Genomic DNA, 23,208 nt, shown 5'->3' with positions numbered 1-23,208 from the left:
ATCAATATGGCTGTACAGAGATTTTGTAAACAGCTCAGCATATGCCATGGTATTTACTGGGTTTGGAGGTGCTTGGAATTTAGCCAAGGTGTCGTTTAGTAGAGAGAGGTTAGCCTTGGAATAGTTCCTAAAGGTTTTTGGTTTCGCTGGATCCCCAAATCTGATTTTTATTTCAAATAATACTGTCTTATGGTCAGATATGGCAAGTGAAGACATTACACTGGGTGAGGAACATTGGCCCCTCATGTTCCTAAATACAAGGTCAATGATGTGTGTACCCCTGGTAGAAGAATGGACAAACTGTTCCAGGATGTTGGTATTAAAGTTTGGAATCACTGAGCTTGGGCATTAGAAGTGGTGTACAATTCCCAATCTATAGAGGTGTAGTTGAGATCCTCCATGAATATTATACTGGGTTGAACGGTGAGGGACTCTTGTATACTGAGAAAGTACATTGCAAGGATATGGGGCAAGACAATGTTTATAGTGAGCTGCACATGTACGAGTTCCAGTGGCTCATACACTGTAACTAGTCTGGATGTGAGGCGAGTTTTAATATAGACTGAGACTCCTCTCCTCCACCTTTAGTTCCCTCCTATGCAGTAGCTGGTCTAAAGGTGTGGAAGGCATTATAACCTTGCATTGCTGGGTTACTCTCCGCAACTTTAAACCATGTTTCTATTGCTACACAGATGTCTACTCTCTCCAGGGAGAGAAAGGCTTGTAGGGAGTGGAGTTTAAGACTTCAGGCATTGAGCAGTCAGATATTCCTTCATAACTTCAGTTAAGTTGGTAGGTTTACCAATTTGGCATTGCCTAAAAAAAGGCACTACGGTAGATGGAAAAGGTCTTTGCCAATATCCAAAAGTCTACAGGAATAAGTACAGACCATTCCTAGCAAAGCAGTGTGGCTCGTCAACCATGTCCTCCTTGGCACCCCTTTGGATTGACACCAGAAGCTAAGCTAATTATTAAAATTGATCAACTTCTGTTGGTAATGTGGTATCATCCTTGAAGAAGGTAGTATGTTGCTCAGTGCTAAGCTCATACCTGTCTGAGACACAATCAGCAAGCTTGATCATGTCCAGCTTTATATAGTCAAGGGAGGTACATCTCAGGTCATTAACACCCACATGGACTATGACACAAGTCATACTGGTAACTGTGGTTCAATGACACAAGTGCCTGTCTGACTTTACAGATCCTAGCCCTGGAAAGTTAGCCAACCGTGACTCTTTCCTTCGTCAGTCTTGTGACAGAGACATTGTTGTGTTGCACTACAGAATCACCAGTGACCAGGAAATTTGGCTGTGTGCTGGGTTGTCTTAAAGGCTTAGCAGTAGAGGCACTGGATACAGTGTTACTATGTGTAGCTGTGGGTGTGTAGCTGTGGGTGGTGTTTTAACAGAGTGTTTACGTGATGACTGAGGACCCTTTCTTTCACTGTACTGTGCAGGAGGTCTTATGTGTTTTAGGATGGTTACCTGTAAGTGTCCGAGTATAAGTAGCTTTATGGGGTCTTTACTCTGTGCTCCAGGCATGGTGCAATTGTCACTGACAACCTGTATAGGATTAGTTGTGGTTGTATTAGAGAGTTTTGCCTCCAGAGTTAAAGTGTATTTACACCTCTTGCATACGTTATCTTTATACCTCTCGCATACTTAATAATACAGATAAAGAATAAGTGGGTTATCAGTGTACGTAATGCAACTGCTACAATGCCTCAGAACATCAGTCTCAACCAGACTGTCCACAGAGAGTCGGGATGTGCATATCCACGGCTACTGATCTACTTGGGAGGAGTGAGGGAAATTGAAATACTGAACAGGTCAATAAGACAAAGAACATGATAAGCAACACTCAGCTATGAGCAAACTTGATGCCCTAGTAGTTAAATCAGTCTAGACAGTAATGCCATACGAGTGTAGACCACAGACCTTTCTAATGTAAAAACAACTGGTTTGGAGCACAAGTGCTTTAACTAGAACTAAGACACTTTTACAATAACAGACACAGTAAGCCTTTAACCAACAATTCCCATCTCAGAAGGATGTAAGCTATACTCTCCTGTCACAAAAGTGTAGACGACAAACCTTCCTTGCGTAAGATAACTAGTTTGAAGCTCAAGTGCTTAAATCAAAACTAAAAAGCTTAGAACAGTTACAATGTAATCAGGCTACTAACAAACAGTAATAAATGCAGCAAATTAAATGCAACTGAACACTAAGAATGTGCAGCAAAAAAATAAAAGTAGGAAGAAGCAAAAATACAGTAAAAGCAGCTGAATTAAGTGCATTTTTAAGTAAGTGGGAAGGTAGGAAACAGAAAAATCAACTTTAAGAGACTAAGCGGGAGGCCCTTCCCAGATGATCTCTAAGTGCTAAGCAGAATGAAGATGAGACTCTGAGGAGTGCTTGAAATCAAATTTATAGTACGGGCAGGCAACTCAAAATCCACCAAGTTTAAAAGTACAACAGCAGTAAGGCAAGTGGATGGGAAAAAATCAAATGCAGACAGAGATTAGCAATAGTCAGGCAGAGAACAAGTCAAACAAGTATTACAGCTGTGAAAGATGAACATCAAGTATGTCACTTCACAACACTGTGATACTAACAAAAAAACAAAAATCAGGTACATTATCTCATTATCTATAGTCCTGCATTAAGCAGCAGTGAACTTGTTTACCATGAACTTCACCTCTTTGTAACTTTTCTCAGTGTGCAGTCTGAAAAAAAGAAAAACAAATAAATAAAAACAAAAGCTGCTGTACACCGTTGCTTAAAGGACACCTCACCGAATTCTTCAACATCAGATACCAAGGCCTGTATATCATAAGGTTGGTCTCATAAGAATATAAACACGCCATCTGCCATACTGATCAAAAGACACAGCTGTCAAGGATCTCTGGTGAGAAGACTGTTAATACACAAATACATTAAACACTAAACAATAAGTATAGACCTAGAAATCCTGCTATACTGCTAACACCATAATGTGTAATGCTCCTGCACAGAAAAAAAAAACACTATTAGCCAATGTGGGAACACAATATGAAATACTCCCGAGTAGAAAGACAGTGGTAAGATATTCTGATGCCTTACGAGATATACACTCTCCTGGGTGCTGTACTCATATGAAGTCTTGCAGTAGTCAATTCTGGGAGAACACACACATACAAAAGTTCGTAGGAAGAAGCCATATGTGACATGCTTGAGGAGTGGCAGTAATGACAGACATGAACTATGCAATGGTTTCTGCAATCTGTCAGAATACCCAGTATGTATTTCTAATGCCTATACAGGCATATGACACTACAATCACTCGTACATTGAGTTTTTGTACTATTTATTAAACAGTACTATGCCTATGTTTATAAATCCGTATACCAGACACTGGAATGTGCAATGAGGAGGTCTGATGTATGACTATAACACCATGTGTGGCACTGCTCCAGATCTTGAGCAACTGTGCCCTTGTGTGGGCAATCTGACGGTATAGAGTCAAATGAGACCAGGTCTATGACACGGAGGACGGAGGCTTTACTGACTGTTATCAAGTGTCTTTTATAAACCTGCAAACACACAACAACTTCAGCAGGGATAATCATATCACATTTAACGCACAAGGAAAATTCTGCCAACAAGCTAGTCCAGCCCTTATTAAACAAACCACAAAGAAAAGAAATCCAGTACATTTCACTGTGTGCTTTCCATAATTTATCCACACACGACCATTTTAGCAGTCCCTGAACTCCCTAGTTGCAAATTCCACAAAAGCATCATCCTGCCATACACATATTCAATATTAACCAAAAATTGTGAATAAAGCCTCACTGTTTTAGTTTCTTCCACACAATGCTGAGTGCTTACCTGACCTGTATGAAGTGCTGCTACACTGCTTATGCATTAGCAGACTGCCACTGGAATTGTTTTTTATGTGAATATAGTTTTTTCTAATTATCTCCTAACTAGCAGCAGAAGGATACTGAAATGAAGCAATGAATTTTAAGCATTTGCAGACAGGCAAAATAAACATGACCAATTCAATAACAAGAAATGCATTATAGTACCTTTTGGGAAGTCTGCCACCCTGGGTAACTACATCATCATCAAAACACCTTAAAAGATGATTCACTAGTCAGGGATCTAGGAACTCATGTAGCTAGTAACCTAACCTTCGACCAACATTTGTCCAAGGGAGTAAGAAAATCCATCTATGCTGCTCAACTTGTAAGCAAAGGCATGACATCTAGGACCAGACAGGCATCATACCACTGTACTCGGCCCTCATCTGGCCCATCAGAGAGTACAATGCCCCCTTCGGTATGCACCCAATCAGACAGATGTAGCAAATGAAATATCCACAAAGATTCCTTAGAAAAAGAATACAGGAAATAAACACATTGTCCTATGCTGATCACCTCAAAGGCCTATCTCTTTTCTTGGTAACATAAAGACGTCTGAGGAATGATCTTTGCTTGGCAAACAAGGCATACCTAGACAGGGTTTGGATGAATCTTATGCACATCTGCAAAACAAACAGCATCAAAACTACTAGATTAAAATACCTAAATTTTGCTTGCAACCTAAATAGGGCATGTTGGAGAAAGATGGACATGTTTCTCAGAATTCCCATTCTCTGAAGCAGGCTCCCCATCCAAGTGAAGCAGAGTCCTCCTATCTCTATTTTAAGCCCAACTTGGCCCTATGAATGGGTAATCTGAAATTCACTCCTGGTCTGGCTCCTATATCTCTGATGGACAGAGGCAGTCAGTAAATCACCACCTATAAATTAAATTTGTGGGTTGCACGGCCTGGCTTTTAGGGGTCCTAGTGGTAGTCAGCCTAGTATACACCTATGAACCGTTTATTCTCATACAACTGCTTGTGAGAAGTACAGACAAATATAAGCAAAAGGAAATTTCACCTTTATTTTGTGACTGGATATCTGATCTTTTTTTTCCAATTAAATCCACTATGAAATCAACTAAAAATAAAAGCACACCAACGACAATCAAGCATTACCTGGCTAACAAAAATCAACTACACAAAAACAAAATGCATCCATTTATGTAACTGTAATGTGTAATGGGATAATGTGCTGTTTTCTGTGCATAAAGTATGGAAAAATGCTGCACTGACATTCTCTGTTCTTATTCTGCAGTCATTTTATTTTGTATAGGAACGTTACAATTAAGAAACTAACCAGTACCACAACATGTAAACTTATTGAGGGATTGAGTGACTGGGTTATTCCCACAGGTCTTCTGGCCTACTTTTACAGAAGGCCCAAGGTGGTATTTACACAGACTTTGGATATTTGATCAGGACACCAGAGGAATTCCCCGGATCAACTTTCCAATACCTACCATGAGATTATTAACATCCATTAGGAACTTTAACATACAACTAAACTACCACCAGCTCAGGCAGATGGGGTCTTACTTTAACATTTCATCCAAAGACTGAGACCTCAGGAATGCAGCCACCTCTAATGCTGCACTACAGAACCAGATGCCTCAGGAATTCAGCACCTCTTAATGCTGCATTGCAGTGACAGATGCCTCAGGAATTCAGCACCTCCAAATGCTGTACAGCAGTACCAGCACTGGAACATGAATCCAAGCACCAGGTGTGGGACTAAAACTCCCAAGTCTTCTCATCTTCCAAGCATCAAAGATATGGATAAAACCTACCAAGCTGCTGACAGGTTTCACTCCTCACCTAAACAACATCACAACCTCAGGTGACCACAGAGCATAAGTACTGTAACTATAAAACAGTCATCAATGATTTTAGCTATTCCAATTTCTCCCCAATTTTAAATTACACTCTACAGGCTTAGACTACGAAGTATTCTGTACTGTGCATGCTTACAGTACAATATAATTATCACCCACTGGCTGGGTGTCTGTGCTCTGGATATAAGAACTGCAATAATATGTAATGTTACAGGTATAAAAACAGCCATCCCCCTCCCCCAGTGCCTTTAACACTGTCCATATACAGAGTTTGTGGCCTAGTGCTATTGTACTGTGCAAATCCAGGGTACATCGTCTTTTACACCGTGTTATGTTACAATGCAAAGTAATCTGGGGTACATAGTCTGCTAAAGAGTGATGCAATAATCCCACTGAATGTCCACTGCACTAAGCATATCCAGGGGTGGGCAGCCGCAGTGGTGCAGCGGTTAACGTCGTCACCTCACAGCAAAAGGTTCTCCAGTTCAAGTCTTTGCTGGGGTGCCTTCTTTGGTGAGTCTGCATGTCCTCCCTGTGGTCGGACGTGTGTGTGTGGACTGGACACTCTAAATTGGCTGCAAGTGCGAGTGTGTGTTTGAGTGAGTGGTACAAATGAACTACTGCACTAGAGCTAGCCATCCGGCGGTGCAATCCTTGTCTCAAGATGATTGTCACTGTTGAAGTGGTACCCTGACCCCATGTGCAAAATGGGATTGAGGATGGATAGATGGATGGTTTGCAACAGGTTTAGAGTATAGTGTAATAATCCTGTCCCACCCAAAGCGACACAAGCACTTGTTATATCCTGGGTACGCACTGTGCTACAGAGTGTCGTAATAATACCCACCAGTTTCAACTGCAGTACGTATATTCATGGTACAATGCCTCACTCTGTACTGTCACAGTACAATGTCACTACCAGCTCCCTACACACCACTGGACAGTACTTATAGGGAATAAATAGTCTACTACAGGCTGCACCATTACTGTGAAGTGTAATTACGCACACTGCCTACTGCACTGTTCATACTTGTGGTACAGAATCTGCTATATGGTACCTCATACAACTGCCCCCCAAGTACTAATTCATTGTAAATACACAGAGCATGCAGTCTGCTATACTCTGTGCATTTCAGATTTCTCTTTACTTCCCACACCGCAGTCTTTTTAGTATAGAGCAGGAACAGTGCAATGCTGTTATGCATATAAGATGCAACTAGCCCCCCCCCCCCAACTGTCATGTTTTTATTAAAGGTAGTGTACTGTGTTGCTGCTCACTTCATTCTGAGTTGCTCTGACCATCTACATTCTGTTTCGAAATATCTAACCAACTATTTAAAACCACCAGCACTGTGTTACTAGGTCTGCTGTACAAATACACACACATACACATTCGCCATTCTGATCTAAATCTACTATGCAGTACAAGCAACATTGGGGTATGACACTGCAGTTCTTATTTTCTGCTTGTCATCTCCTACTCTGCACCAGCTCAGACCCTTATTTACTGTATACTGCACAAATTGTCCTTTTACACAATGAGCACCTATCAAATACAGATTGAAAAAAAAATACTGAATATTTCATTTCAGTGAACTCATGTGCCACTAAGGTAGGATTGTTTAAGCAAAACTTCTAGTTGAGGGAAAAACTCTGAGATATGGATGTACACCATCACTAGACTACATGCACAAACATGTCAAGCTAAGCTATGAAGAATGTTGGCATATCTAACATGAACCGTAATGTATTCAGTAGTTGGCAGAAACAGGCACACACTGCAGAGTAAGTTCTGGCTGCAAACAGTCTAACATTCTACTACCTGGTCTCCCAACTGTAGTTTATGTCCCACTTCCCACAGACAACAGCTGTTCTGTACTGGAATAAACCAATATTATCAACATTCTCAAAAACTGCTAAAAAAGGTATCTACAGCCAACTACCCATCCCAAATCCTTCACTCCTTAAAAGCGTTAGAAATTTGGAACATGAAACCAGAAATTAGCACGTCTCTCAGTGCCAATCTGCCAACCCCAGATCCACTAATTAAGACATTCTGCCTTTTATTTACTGAATTTCCTTCTCCTTCTGTCCTATCATCACCCATGGTAATGTATTTCTGCTTATGTTTGTTCCAAGTTCATTCACAAATCGTTGTAACATCATATTTGACAGTTTAATGCAAACACACTAAACCAGACTGCACTCCCCAACAAGAGGATTAAATATACTCGACCTGATCATTATAAATACTGCTCCATTATCTCTATGCTTAAAAATACATCTGCCCTGGTTAGGTTAGATCATCAAGCAATGGTCCTTACAATTAGAACCCAGCTGAAAACACTACATAAATTCTATAAGAATCAGAGGATGTTAGAAATGACTTGGAAGAGAGAGATTGGTTAAGCAATTCTCAAAGAAACAATGGGGGCATATATGAATGTATCCCAAATACGCAACAAAGTCTAGAAGATTTAGAATCTTTACTTGGAAATGTTTACATAGGTATTTTTAAACCCCAAGTAGACCCCAGAGAATTTTTAACCCCAAGTAGACCCCAGAGAATTTTTCTCAGGTAGACAGCAAAATGCTGCAGGAGTGATGAGGAAGAAAGAGGTTAACTGGGAACATATTTTCTGAGAGTGTAATGAGCTGGCAGACTTTAAAGAGCAGACTTCTCTGTCAGACATACTGGGTTAGCATATTGGTGTAACTAAGGAAATTTTTTTTTTTTTTAAAGGTATGATGCAGAATCTGAATTTTCTAGACAAAGTAAGGCTTGTAGAGTCTAATTATGACGGCTACCAAAAAAGCAATTACTAGAAAATGGAGAACAAAGTCTAAATCAACTTTGCTAGAAGTAGTGAATATAGTAACAGAGATAAAACAACTGGAATTGGGATCTTTAGAAAAGGTAGGAGCAACTTACATAGAAAAAATGGGAATTGTGGAAACTATGTATGCAGAGGAGGAATGAGGTTTAAAAGAAGGCAGGATTTCAATGAGCTATGTAATGTTTGACTGGCAATGACTGGATATATTATAAGTAATGTATAATATTTGCAACTAAAATTTTGACAATATGGTTTGTGATGTATAATGTTTGCAACTAATATCATGTCAATATGGTTTGTTTTAATTTATATAAATGTTTGATTGCCTATGTCATATGTGATAATTTAATAAAAATGTTTCTTGTAAATAAATAAATAAATAACATTTACTGACTCTTCTAAGATTTGGTTTTATAAATTATCCGACAGCCACTCTGGTGCCATAGTGGGATAAATTGATGACTACAGCCCAGGCGACCATTGTTTGATTAGCTGTTTAGGTGACGGACACAGTGACAGAGAGGATGGGAAGGGCCATGCTGAGCAAGTGTCCAATAAGCCCCATCGAAAACTGCTGCTTGTGGGACAGATACTGGCATAAAGCAGGGTGGAGTTAAAAAAGAGTAAGGTGTGAATGCTCTGCAGCTAGGGGCGGTGCATGCACTCACTGTGGACCTCCTATTGCCCACCTACCCTTATTTATTTACACATCTCTTTTCATGGGAGACCTGAGGAGATGTTCATACTGACAAGGAGATATTTGGCCAGAGCACCATGAAAAAAAATCAAACATGGCCTTTCACCAAGTGTGACCTGCCACCTGCCCAAGCATGTACCATGCCCTCACTACCTTGACCAAGGTACAGAGCTAAATCTTCCCCAGAAAGAAGACCATCCCAGTAAATGGAACACCAGGGGTCCACAAGGACAGGACTTGTGGCTGGGTTGACTGGAGCGGCAGAGGTAGCTTGATAACAGCTGTGGGTAAAAAAAAAAGTTTATTTGATGACAGTTATAATTATAATTCTATTTACTATAAGCAGGGTACTAGTTTTATTTTTACTGAATTTGAAATTAGACTGTTCACTGAACTCTGAATAGCACTATAAATATTTGATATAATTGGGAGTATTTGATTTTTTTTTTTGATCAATCCCAAACTCAACTTTAACATTTGGATTTTGTCTGATATAATTAGCTAATGGTTCAAGTGTTACAGCAAATAGTAACAGGGACAAAAGACAGCCTTGTTTTGTTCCTTTTTGAGTATTAGCTCTTTAGGTAGATAAGAAACAATTTTGATACACATACTTCAACATTAATATACAGTCTTTCTATTATACTAATAAAGACAAAAGAAAAGCTAACTCTGAGAACTGGAAAAGATAAAACCAATCAAGAAAGCCAAAGTACTTTTAAATAAAAACATATTAATATTTATTATAATTTACTATTATGTCTGTCTCAACTCTACAAAGCCCTGCAACAAGGTCTCACTGCTCTGACAATAGCTTCTCCAAAACTTTGGCAATCCCTCCCAACATATATGACAGAAACTCCCACTTAACTTTTGAATCCAACTCAAGCAATTTCTGTTAAATAGAAAACAGGTGTAAGCAGCACAACATGGGGTATATCAACTATAACTTCTGTAAACTCTTCCCATCTATCCTTCATCTTTCAAACTCTACTTCATATTAACCCTTGAAATGCTTATTCTGTAAATATGTTTTAAGTCCCACAACTACAGTCCAGCACATATAATGTTACACAACCTTTTTTTTATGTATATGTCACACTGCCAGTCCAGCTAAGTGGAATTTTGTAAATAATTCTACGCCATTTGTTGAGTATTGATATGATTTCTACAGAAGTTGTGTTGAACAGGGTTTGTACAGTACTGAGCTTCAAAAATGTAACCACAACTGTAACCCTGCTGGCTTAGAACAGCTATGTATAGAAACTATTATAATTGTGTGACTGTATATATTTTTTAACAGTAGAAAGTGGAACATACAGAGTTAACTTGCAAAAGTTTCTAGGACTTAGTAACTTTTTTAGATATGACAGGAACATAGTAAAGATTAATTTAGAGGTTATTTGAGACTGCCCTGCAATGCTGTTTTAAATACTTCCTGTGATTTTTGAACTCTGAAGTTTATGTGCTGATTTATTGAGTATTGTCTTGTTATTTTATTATTCATTATGAAATATATTTAAACACATCTTTGTGGCTGATATTTGTGAGATATATTTAAGCTCTTAAGTGTACTTGCATATGTATTTGGTGACACTGTACGGGCTACTCCTAAATAGCCTTACTCTTGGTCAGATTACCATTTGGATTATTAGTAACATTACACAGTAGGATTGGACACCGTTTGTTAAGGGCCTTAAATAGCTGATAAGTAGTAGCTGTTGGCAGCTGGAACTACCTAATAGTCTGGGCAGAAGGGAGTATAGCTAGCAAACCTGTACCAGCCTTTCCCAGTTGTGTGTGTGTCAGCTAGATGGACAGGGACACGAAGCACTGGTTGGACAGAGAGGGTGCTGGAGGTTGTCTTGGCCACTCAGCTGAGATCTCAACCCTATAGCTTTGCCATTGGGGAGTCTTATTGGGGATCTGGAGAAAGAAGGAGAAACCAGCCCCAGACTGACTGTGATCTCTGTGTGCTCTTAAGGGAAATTGCACTTTACTGTGGGTGTACTTGTCATCCTCCCAGTGTGTCCATCCCCCACTGCTGCCAGTGGCGAGGATTGAGGCTCCTTGATAACGGCCAGTGCAGGGGCGACACAGTATAATTCCATCTCTTTTCAAATGCCGCATACCCATGTTTAACTCCAAATGTTCTTTCTTACTATTGTTAGTTTTTTCTGTAATGTTACCTATGTACACGAACCATTGCACATTGTGTTTTGTTCTTGTAGTAATATGTAACATAAGCAGAGCCTGCAATTGATTATTTTTTGATCAGTGCACTAGCCTGGTATACACAATTAAATGATTGTTAATCAAACTATGTTAACCACATAGTCTAATGCGGTTAGCATTTTTTTCTGGGATCACAGGATCTGCCCAATAGTTTCTCTTTGCTGCCCACAAATGATTCACTAATACCTCCATCGGAATGACAGTCCCCTGGGCCCATTTGTTTCCCCTATGGAGGCAGGAGTCAGTTATTAGAGAGGCATGCGTGTGTGTTACTGTGTTAGGTGCAATCTCCTGGCTAAGTTGCTCACTCCTATCCAGAGTATGCATGCTAGGCTTTTTTGTTAATGGCACACCTGTACCGCTTCATGTATTGCCAATACAGCAAGGTCAGCTGCCTCTCCCCTCCCAGGGAGGGCAAACTGGTGTCAGACACTCACTTTAGGTTACATTATCTGGTGTTTTGTTTTCATTAAGAACCATGTTTGGGTCTTCTGGATTAAAAATTATGTTTTTTTAATTTACAAATAGTGGGCAAGAGGGGGCTGGAATTTATTGGAGAAAACTGGCAAAGGAACCAATGTATTAGGAGCAAATAACTAGGAAAGGGAAAGGTAACAGAATGGGAAGAGGCCAAAAATTTACTTGAACGGCAGGTTAGAGAGATTGCCTTCCCTTATCAAGGATTGATATCAGAGTACAGGCAGAGGGAAAGAAATAGGGGGATCCTAAATGAAAGCCAGCACTGGTACAGTTTTTAATAGAATCTAGAACAGAAGCTGCCGTTAAAAAAGGAATAATTAGTAAAGCATATAAAATACTGCATGATAACTACCAGAATCAATTAGAGGAGCTAAGAAAGGATTGGGAAGAGAGACTGGATAAACAATTCACAAAAAGACAATGGGGGGAATATATGTACATCTCCCAAACACGCAACAAAGTCTAGGAGATTTATGATCTTTGCCTGGAAATGTTTACATCAGTATTGTTGTACCCCACGTAGACGCCAAAGAATTTTTCCTCAGGTGGATAGCAAATGCCAGAGGTGCAACTGCCAAAAAAGAGGTAGCTGGAAACATATTTTTTGGAGGTGTGATGAGCTGGCAGACTTTTGGGATTCCCTGCGGCCCGCTCTGTCAGAGATTCTGGGTGGGTGGATTAGACTGAATGGGGAGATTATTCTTTTTGAGTTATGCTACAGAACTGAAATTGCTTAGACACAGTAAAGCCTTGCCGAGTCAAATTATGGTGACTGGCAAAAAAGCAATTGCTAGAAAATGGAAGTCAAAGTCTAGACCAACTTTACTAGAAGTAGTGAATACAGTAACAGAGATAAAACAACTGGAATTGGGATCTTTAAAAAAGGGAAGGAGCAAACTGCAAAGAAAAAAATGGGAATTATGGGAACAGTATATGCAGAGCAGGAATGAGGTTTAAGAGGCAGGACTTGAATGAGCTATATTAATGCTTAACTGACAAAGACTAGAAGGTTTACAAGTAATTTATAATGTTTACAACTACCATTGTTTCAATAGTGTCTGTGACGTAAACTGTTTGCAACTAAAGTGATATCATTTTTGTACGTTTTTCATTTATATAAATGTAAGATTGCCTTTCTCATATGTGAAAATGTAATAAAGATGGGGGGAAAAATGATTTTTTTAATTGTAATTAGTGCAAACTCTAGCTAGTTCTAGAACAGGAACCATTTAAGGAGTACTTCATCTGTCACAAAAAATTGAAATGTTTATAAAGTAAAAATGATGAAAAGACTCTTACCTGGCAATAACTTTCTTAACTGGCAGCTACTTAAGTTATACCTAGAATTTTACAGTCTTTTGAATTTACAGTTTATTCTCTACTTTCTGACACTCTGAATGGTACATTCATAACTTAGTTTTATTATTTTTTTATTTATTTGACATTTTTTACCAGGAAAGGTAGCAATAATATCCTACTTCCAGTGGAAGCCCAGGGAGAAAAGCTTTACATCGACATAATATGGTTACAGTTAAAGTTATTACAAAGCCTAATACAGAAAAACATATTAACAAAGTAAAAAGGCAGCTTCACTTCTTTCAGCGTGAACCTATACATACACAGTGCAAATACTTGGACAGCCAAAACAAGTTGAAAAAGAACATTCTCAACAGATAAAAGTATTCACAACTTGCAGTTCTTAGAGATGACATTTAACAACTGTAAAAATATCCAGCTTTGTTTACACACAAATCCTTCTGCCACATTATACTTTTCAAAACAAATACTAACATTTTTAATTGGTCTTCAATATCAAACTCTAATTTATTAAGTAGATTTTTATAGCTTGAATGTGTTTGCTTTTTATGAAACATTGGACTTTCTCACCAACGTGTAATGCTTGTGGGGTTAATAACTATTAAATTACTTCTTCAAAAGTCACAGCTTTTTTTCTTATCTAGAAATTATTTTTGGCATAATGAGAATATCATACTAAAACATACAGATTTCCCTTCTGTACGTTAGCTTTTGCAACAATGTATTTTTGTTTTTTGTATTTCTACTAATTCATCCTAGCTTTTAATTACAATTTCAAGCTGAAATCTTATCATGCACCATACAAACAATATTTTAAGGAAAACTCCACCCTAGAACTAAACAAAAATGTTTTTTTTTTTCACTCTGTTTCCTGACCTATTTTGACACCTCAAAATGACTAAGTGCTTTATTTTTAATTTTAGCCCGTTTTCCACATGTCGACCAATGGGACTTGATGTATCAACCTGATCTTGTACTCACTCCATCAACCCTTTCTCTTTCCCATAATACTTTGTATGACTCACGCCAGCCATAAAGAAGTAACTTTGAATTCCCATACCATTGACATAATGGGATTTGGGAGGGTCACTGTTATTTTCTTTACCTTCTGTAAAAGGACTGCTTCTTTTCTGAGGCTAATTACCCTCATTTATGTTTAACTCGGACTCTGTATTATACTACACTGAGAAGTTATTCAACTACAGCCAGAAAAGTAACTAAATTGAAGGTCTTTTTTCAGTGTTTTCTTTTGTAGTTCGAGGGATTGAGAGTCCCCTCCCCCCACACTACTGCAGAGGTGTTAAAACTGTCACTGCACTGACAGACCCTTGCAGAATCAATTCCTCAGACTACAAAAGAAAACACTGAACAAAGGCCTGCAATTTAGTCACTTTTCTGCCTGTAGCTGGATAACTTCTAAGTATAGTATAAAACAAGGTCTGAACCAAGCATAAATGAGGGTGACTAGAGACAGAAAAGAAGCAGTCCTATTATACAAAGTAAAGAAAATAACAGTGACCCTGCCAAATCCCATTATGTCAATGGCATGGGAATTCAAAGTTACTTTGTATGACTCATGACAGACAAAGTATTAGGGAAACAGAAAGGGTTGAGAGAGTACAAGATCACGTTGATACATCAAGCCCCATTGGTAGACATGTTGTGGAAAACAGGCTAAAATTATAACTAAAGCACTTACAGTGATTTTGAGATGTTAAAATATGTCAGGAAACAAAGATAAGACAGTTTTTTAGTTCTAGGGTGGAATTTTCCATTAATGTATTCCACAGGATTATTTATTTCTGTCATGTCATATATGGAGAAAAAAATAAGTCCAAGTAAACATTCTTTGGGTGCATAAACAAAATGTTACTTTTTACTATTTATATTCATTTTAAGAAGTAAAGTGCTGTGATCAAAACTGGGACAAGCAGCAGTTTTTAATAATTCTATTTTAGGTATTAGATGTAAAGAATGGCTCAACTCTTCTTGCTTGAGTGCAAAACACTTAAGAATAATGGGTAAAATAGTGAATTTAAAGCTTTAAATTAAGTTACATCTTTCAAATCTAAGCCACAAGATAAATTATTTAAGGCTTTTGCTGTCACTGAATATCTTGGTTCCTTTAAAGTTGAGGTGTCTTTCTTATGTAATACATAGATGCAATTCTCAGCCACAGTCATGACCATTACTAACTGTATATATTTAGTTTACTTACATTTCTTAAATTGTGTAAGTGATCTGGTCCATGAACCTTTTTCAGCCATGACCATAGACTCGAAATCAATAGTAAACCATCCAGGCAAAAGGTAATGCACTATAATTAATGATACACTTCATTCAGTAGTCATAAAAATATTCAAACAGTAGTATATTCAGTTACTGGAACAGTAAAACATTCCAAAACTACTGAAATAAAAATGAAACAGTGCTTTCAATAGTCAGCAGAACATTAAGAACCAATACTTCATTGACAGAGTCACATAACAGATAGTATGCGAATGCAAAGCCCATTATATATAAACTACATTTAGCCATATATTACAATATATACTCTCAAATCACACATCTACATCACAAAAACTGATTGTCTCAAAGCCAAAAGGGCTACAGAGATTGGCAAAGCCCCCTGTCTACTTTCAGTCATGTATTTAATGTTATACATGGGTATATGTACACACATTCATATACACCATCAGTTGTACAGCCATAGTGAGACTACTTGTTCATTTTTATCTGCTGAGGTTCAGCTGTACAATGACACTGCTGTTTGTGTACTGCTACGTGTTTATTAACAGTGCACTCTCCACTTTTATCCTTTGTATTATACCATATTGTACTTCTGTGGTGTTTTCTTTCACAGGCCACATACTGTAAATTATTTGTGTGTATGCATTCCAACACAGTAGAATCCAGCACTTCAAACCATGTCTTCCTGCTAACACACAAACGTGGACAAAAGGAAATAAAACAAACCTTGAGGATTCCATATTTTAACAATACTGATGTTATGCTACCTAGCTATACTGTTTCTAGGCACAGCCAAGCTTTTAAGGGAGAAAATACAGCTTTTTTATGTTACAATACCCTTAAATACTCCTCAACCACTTTCCTCATCTCACCAAGAAAGTGGGTAGTAAATGCATTCATGAACAAATGATATATATATTGCCATCCGTGACTTCTACCAGATTCCCAACATGGAATTAAAGACCACATCCTCCGAGAACCAACAAGCCATATTAAAAATGGGCTAATCACCCTGGGGGGCATGAATGTTGACCGGGAATGCCACCCCAATATTTCTCTGTATGATCTAGCTAAACCAATTAACATACCAACAAAAATCACAGAATGTCAGAAGAGCACTTCAGACCAGATCTTGTCTTCAAAGCCCAAAGCCCTTGTCACGGTGGACCTCTTTGCTGATAAAACTGGTGACAGTGTTTATATTCCTGTCTTCTGGAAGCATATTTCAGAAAGAATTCATCACGTCTGCTCTATCTGACCAATGAAAACTTAAACTCTACCCTGGTCAGTGAGACATTACACACAAATGTACAATAATGAACAGCACTGCTGGACTAAGATGACAAAATCAGACAGTTCAGTGAGGTGTGTAAGTATCTTATACCGTTATGACAAAAAACAGGTAGTTCAATGATGTGTGCCAACATTTTAAAATCACTATGACAAAATTATATCAATGATATTTTGTAAATATCTTAAAGGGTGGTATTCATAGTCAGGGGCTTTACATTTTCATAGTGATAATGCCATGAAGAGCGGTACTACTTGGACATAAAAATGCCGGACTTTCAGCATTACATGTGAAGGAGTTGCAGTAAACACGCCCACTATCACAAAGGCATAACATGCTTAGCCCTTAAGCTCTGGGGGGTAGGTACTATGCTATTAAAGGGCTTTACATGTATGCGTACGAGTACAATTCACAGACATGAATCTACAATGAGCTCATCTGCATACTAAGTGTGTAAACAGCCCTGAACTTATGCCAGTAAGCAGCAGTTTTTCAGGAGATTACAGAGCTACGAGAGGAGATTGATTGGTGCTTGTGCATACCTGGACATTTTACTGAAGAGTTTGTTGGGCAAATGCTTCATTTTGGTGCATGTGAATACCTAGACATTTTACTGAAGGGGTCGATTGGGGAAACGTTTATTTCTGATGCTTGTGCACATATGTGCCATATTCCTGAGGGGGTTGCTTAGGGAAATAATTGGTGTCTCAGGAAGTGGTTGTACATAAATGGTTAAAATGCTGAAGTGATCGCTGCACAAAATCATTTATTTTGTGTCATTTTAGTGCTTGTGCATACTTAAGACAAACTAATGAAGTAGCTGCTGGGAGAAATAATTCATCTGTGTGTTAGGGAAGTGCTTGTGCATATTTGAACAAACTACTGAAGGGATGGCTGGGGCCAAGTTCACAGACTGCAACATCAATATCAAAGGTGAAGCATTGCTTTTAACAATGGATGTGTGCACAGCACAGATGGACAATGAAACTGCAAAACTGTCTCATTAGTATAGCACACTTTACAGCATTTCTCATTTACATCTTATTATTTTTAAGACCTTTTGCATTAGAGTAAATGGGCACTATAAATCTTCCTTTTGCTACACTCATTGGCAAGCATCAGAAATACCCCATCACATTTGTGCGAGAAACTATGAATACCAGTCTAAGAAAAAAATCTGGTAGTTCAGTTGTTGCTGTTGTTGTGTCTTTCGGCTTTTCCCGGTTAGGGGTCGCCACAGCGGAACTCCGGTCCGCTAATAATTGGCAGTAGATTTTTACATGCCGAGTTGCCAGCCCTGACGCACAACCTTCAACGAAGGTATGCCCATTCACGCATGCATGTCTCCACACAGGAGACGCTCTAGCTGAGAATCAAATGGGACAATGTCTTGCTGTGAGGCGACAACGCTACCGCAGCACCACCACCGCAGTTCAGTGACATGTCTAAATAAATTAACCTACCATGACAATATCAGCTTAAATACTTGTCTAAATACCTTAAACAAGTATGACAATATCAGCTTAATGAAATGTATCTAAACCACTATGACAAAAATCATACCAGTCAAAGGCATATGTTTAAATACCTTAAACCACTACCTCTCCATTTAAATACAGCAGCGAGAGCACAGCATAACCTACACATGACCTATTATTCCTCAAAAAATCCTGATAACCTCCCTGACACAATGAATGTTAAGAAATTAACCAAAAATCAGTGGCCGAGATGGGGGTCATACTGTTTTTCCTCACGAGCTCTAGATTCAAAGCATCTGATCTGCATCATCACTTTCCATTATAATTCTAAGCCTCTCACTTGTCACTTCTCCATCCAACCTCCTTCTTTTTTTCCTGACATCACTACTCCTGATTTCTTACCTGGAACCTTCCACCCCCCCCCCCCATGACAGATTCCCCCTTCTAAGCTCACTGCATCTTTCTTTCAAGTCTCTCTTCCTTTCACATACACAGTCTGTGCAGGTTTTTGTCACTTCTAAATAGTGTATTCTTCAATATATATATTTTTCCTAAGCTCAACATCTGCATTCTACATATTGTGCACATTTTCCCGACTTACACTTTAATTACATTTCTCAACATATACTCTTGACAAACAGACTACACCCATCAAATTCAGTGTATACTGTAGTCACATATGACTTTGTTCACATTTCTTTTGTTCCTCACATCTACTACCTACCATACAACTACTTTCTTTTTGCAGCTATACAAATAATAAAAAAAAAAACACATAGTTGTATATTAGTCTTATGTTAATGAAACAAAAGAAACAATACAAACACAGAAGGGAACCACAACAAAATGGTCACTGGCTGGCACTGCAGTGTGTGTGAGTGAAAAATGCATACCTCCTACATCTACGCAAGTGCGGTTCTAGTAGGATCCATAAACATAAAATAGCAAAACATAACTTTCAAGTCCAAAATCCAAAAATGATACCAAAGAATAAATTTCAGGTCACTGGGAATGGAAAGGGTGAGATTTGTGTAGCACAGGAAGTGCAAACACGGCTTCTTCATTCAATGACGTTACTGAGAAAATAATGCTACCAAGAATCAAAAGCTGCAGCTCGGAGGAAAGGGAGCAAATCAGGAGCATCTGTCAAAACAATATTAGATAAATCCCACACATGCACTGCTAAGTGGAAAGGAGATGAAAAAGAGAAACCAATGAGCACATGAACAGCATCCTAACCAGTTAACTCATTACAGTCGATTGACACCTCCAGGTGCTTCTGCAGTTAACTCCTACTGACCCCTCTTGGCGTCACATATTGCTCATTTAGATTTGCATCAATAATGCCAAAACCATGCTATATACAAGATATTAAAATATTTTATCTTAAACTTTAAAACAATGGCAAACTGTAATGATATCTGTTTTCTGTCCAGTACAGGTAAAGAGATATTAACTGTTGTTCACATAATATTTACTTATATAGACATGTATTTTATGTTTTGCTAAATATCTCAACAACCATGTAACATAGACACTACTGCTTAGCCCCATATGAAAGCTCTCAAGTGGATGAACAAAATGCTGCTGACAGTATGTGTGCAGCTTGAATAGTTGCTGAGATATTGTAAGTTGTTTCCAAAATATTACAAATGTAACAGTTAGTGTGTTTACTGTGATTTATAAAATCCAGTTTAAAACCTAGAACCTAAAGCAGTGATGGCAAATGTGTGACACGCCACGATATTTTGGGCGACACACCAGCATTTACCAACACCCTAATCACCAAAGAAACTGAATGAACAAAAATACAAGAAATATGTGAAGCTGAATGAGAAAAAATACAAGAAATATATGAAGCTGCACTTTTCTATTAAAATTCAGCAACAAAAAAGTCATTAATTCATGTTAATCAAATCAAATACAGTGTACTCCGATACTTTTTCAGTTCAATTCAAATTTACTATTAAAAATAGGGTAATTTTGTGTGCACTATTTTAAGCCCAATTATCAGTGCACATATCATTTTCGCTATGTAAGTCACTGATTTTTCTTTTACTTTTATAATGCATAGCACACATGATTGGACTGTATTTTTTGTAAAATGAATGAATGTGTTCTATGTATTTTTTCACTTTTGTTCGCCCGGGGGGGGGGGGGGGGGGGGCATGCCAGCAGAATCAAGATAGGTATTTTCCAAATTTTTGACATGGCGAGCTCAAATGTTTCGCCATCACTGACCTAATAAAATACTATCATCTAATATACCCAAAAACAAAATAACTTGTAAAACAAATATATCCAGGCTGTACTCCAAAAGGGGTTGTTTTTCTATAAAACAGGTTTTATAGAAAAACAACCCTTTTTGGACTACAGCCTGGATATATTTGTTTTACAAACTAAAACATACTAGAACCACAAAAATAGTTTATGCTGAAGAGTTTGCCACTGATATTTACTTAGTAATCCTTATAGTTCCAGAGATATGAACACTTGTCTGAAATGTGAGAACATACAGTAATTTGATTCTGTCAAAAAGCTTATGCTCCACCCACTGGAAATTAAAGTGTAAACTTAACAGAGCTCCACAGTATTGGGAATGAATTAAAACAGCCTTCTTATCGGCTAAATTCCCTTCTCTTAAATTTCTCATAACACCACCACTACTACCCCAGCTGTTGATCACAGACTGATACCAATCAAAGTCAGGGTTCCCTCACTGGCAACAAATCAACTGGCTAACACCACTGAGCATGACAGCAAAACAAGACAGTACTTAAGTTAAGAAAAAAAAAACTGAATTAACAGCTAACAAACTAACTGACAGCACAGCTCATCAACTCAGAGAAAGACTCCTTAACTTATAACACTGACAACAATGGTTCACACATTTGTCCATGAAACTGAAATCTCATTCTTACCTCAAGCTCATTCAGACGCTGGACTCTTGGAGTAAAATGGAAATTCTTGACATCACATGCAAAGGGTGGTTGCCAGTCCTAAAAAAAGGGAACATAAAATAGATGGTAATGCACACAATTGCTGAACTTATTTTTGGTAATGTACACAAAACACAAAAGGAAATTCAAGGGAATATTCGCTGCACTACATGCATGTTTTATCTGTCAGAATACTTTATTCAGTCATTTCACTCTAAGGTGCTCCATTCCAGGATCAAGCAAGATAAATAAATTAGGTATCAAAAATGAATGAACGAACTAACTGAAGTAATCCAAATAGCACCCTCCACTATACAAACCTGGCAGCAATTTATTATATGCGAATCTAACTAAACTACATCTGGAGAGGAGAAATTAATTCCAGACTGTGGAATTAAGACAGGCAGCAGTACTAAGCCCAATGCTTTCAATACATACTATCAAAGAACAGTCCTGTTCCCCAGTCATTTACAGCCCAAAATGAATAAATATGCAGATACCTCAGTTTGTTTGTTTCTTTCGGCTTTTTCCCGGTTAGGGGTCGCCACAGCGGAACTCCGGTCCGCTAATGATTGGTAGTTGATTTTTATGTGCCGAGTTACCAGCCCTGACGCACAACCTTCAACGAAGGTATGCCCATTCACGCATGTCTCCACGCAGAAGATGCTCTAGCTGAGAATCGAACCGGACAGCGTCTTACTCTGAGGCGACAATGCTACCGCAGCACCACCACCGCGGGTCCATGCAGATACCTCAGTACATGTAGCAATTTACTACACAGCACACATCAAACCTCAATTCCACTGTGCAGTACAACTGCCTTGGGTTATACAATTGCCTTTGCTCCTTGCAAGATAAAAAGCTGCAGTCTCTAAACCCACATTAGGTGTTTGGCGTAATGCTTCAATGCTGACAAAGCAGTGCAGAACCTGAAGGGGTTGGGGGGGCTCCTGTGATGCCATTCTTTCGATAATACATTAAACCAAGATGAAATGTCTCAGCTGCAAACAGCCGAGGTGTATGTTGAAGACTTGAGGGTACTTTACTGTATGGTAGACAAATTTCTCCCAACATGTAGAAATTCCATATTGCATTTCCCCTGAAAAACAGTCAACAGCTTTTTATGAGAACCAACTAGCTCAACATAAACCAAACTAAAAACACGTAAGAACATAAATTAAATCTCTCTTTCTTTCCCATTTAAGCACCATGTGGGACATCGGGCAACAAGCACCATTCACGGCTTGTTTCTGGAGCAGGAATGGGTTGCTAGCCCAAGACCCAACCATCCTCGGAGGGTGCATCACACACACTTACGGCCAATTTAGAGTGTCCAATACACCTATCACATCTTTGGAATGTGGGAGGAAAGCAGAACAGCCAGAGGAAACCCACACGAATGCAAGGAGAACATGCAGACTCCACACAGAAGGCACTCCAGCCAGGAATCTTGCTCTGAGGTAACACTAACCGCTACACCACTGCACCACCTTAAAAATGAAATATACACCTAAGCATTTAATGTTCCAAACAAAAAAGCACCATAAGAATTTGAAGAAATATATATGAAAATATGTAGGTCGGTGTTTCAAATTTTTTTTTTTATTTTTTTTTTTACTTTTTTTTGTTTTGCAAAACAAAGTATGAATACAATTCAAGTGTAAGCTGTAAGTTACAAAACTGAGCAGGCAAAGTATCCAAATATTAAACAGCAATTCAAAGCTCACAGTACATTATTCTGTCTTCAGCAACTTACAGCACTAGAAACTCCCGAAAGAGCATGTCTCATTGGTTGTGATATCATATACACCTTGTTCTCAAGGGTGCAGAACTAAAGTCTGGCCTGGACTTAAAAACACATGAAAAGCCACATTCATGCAGCATTTTGAAGGAATTTACGCATACTTGTCAACTGTATAGATTCTCGCAGAATGTTCAGATTTT

The 23,208-nt window shown here is 38.4% G+C and overlaps 1 protein-coding gene across 1 annotated transcript in view; it reads right to left on the bottom strand.

Moving 5' to 3' along the window:
• The window catches only part of KDM5A (lysine demethylase 5A), a 2,605,143-nt gene that overhangs the window by 2,573,122 nt on the left and 8,813 nt on the right, over positions 1–23,208 (bottom strand). The window contains exon 2 of the mRNA XM_044088480.1: positions 21,247–21,324. Within this exon, the coding sequence (XP_043944415.1) occupies positions 21,247–21,324 (78 nt within the window). The remainder of the gene's footprint in view (positions 1–21,246; positions 21,325–23,208) is intronic.

The sequence above is a fragment of the Protopterus annectens genome, chromosome 11.part0, assembly GCF_019279795.1.
Source record: "Protopterus annectens isolate FY-2018-M chromosome 11.part0, PAN1.0, whole genome shotgun sequence".
Classification (NCBI taxonomy): domain Eukaryota; kingdom Metazoa; phylum Chordata; order Ceratodontiformes; family Protopteridae; genus Protopterus; species Protopterus annectens.
This window is presented reverse-complemented; position numbering and strand designations above follow the sequence as displayed.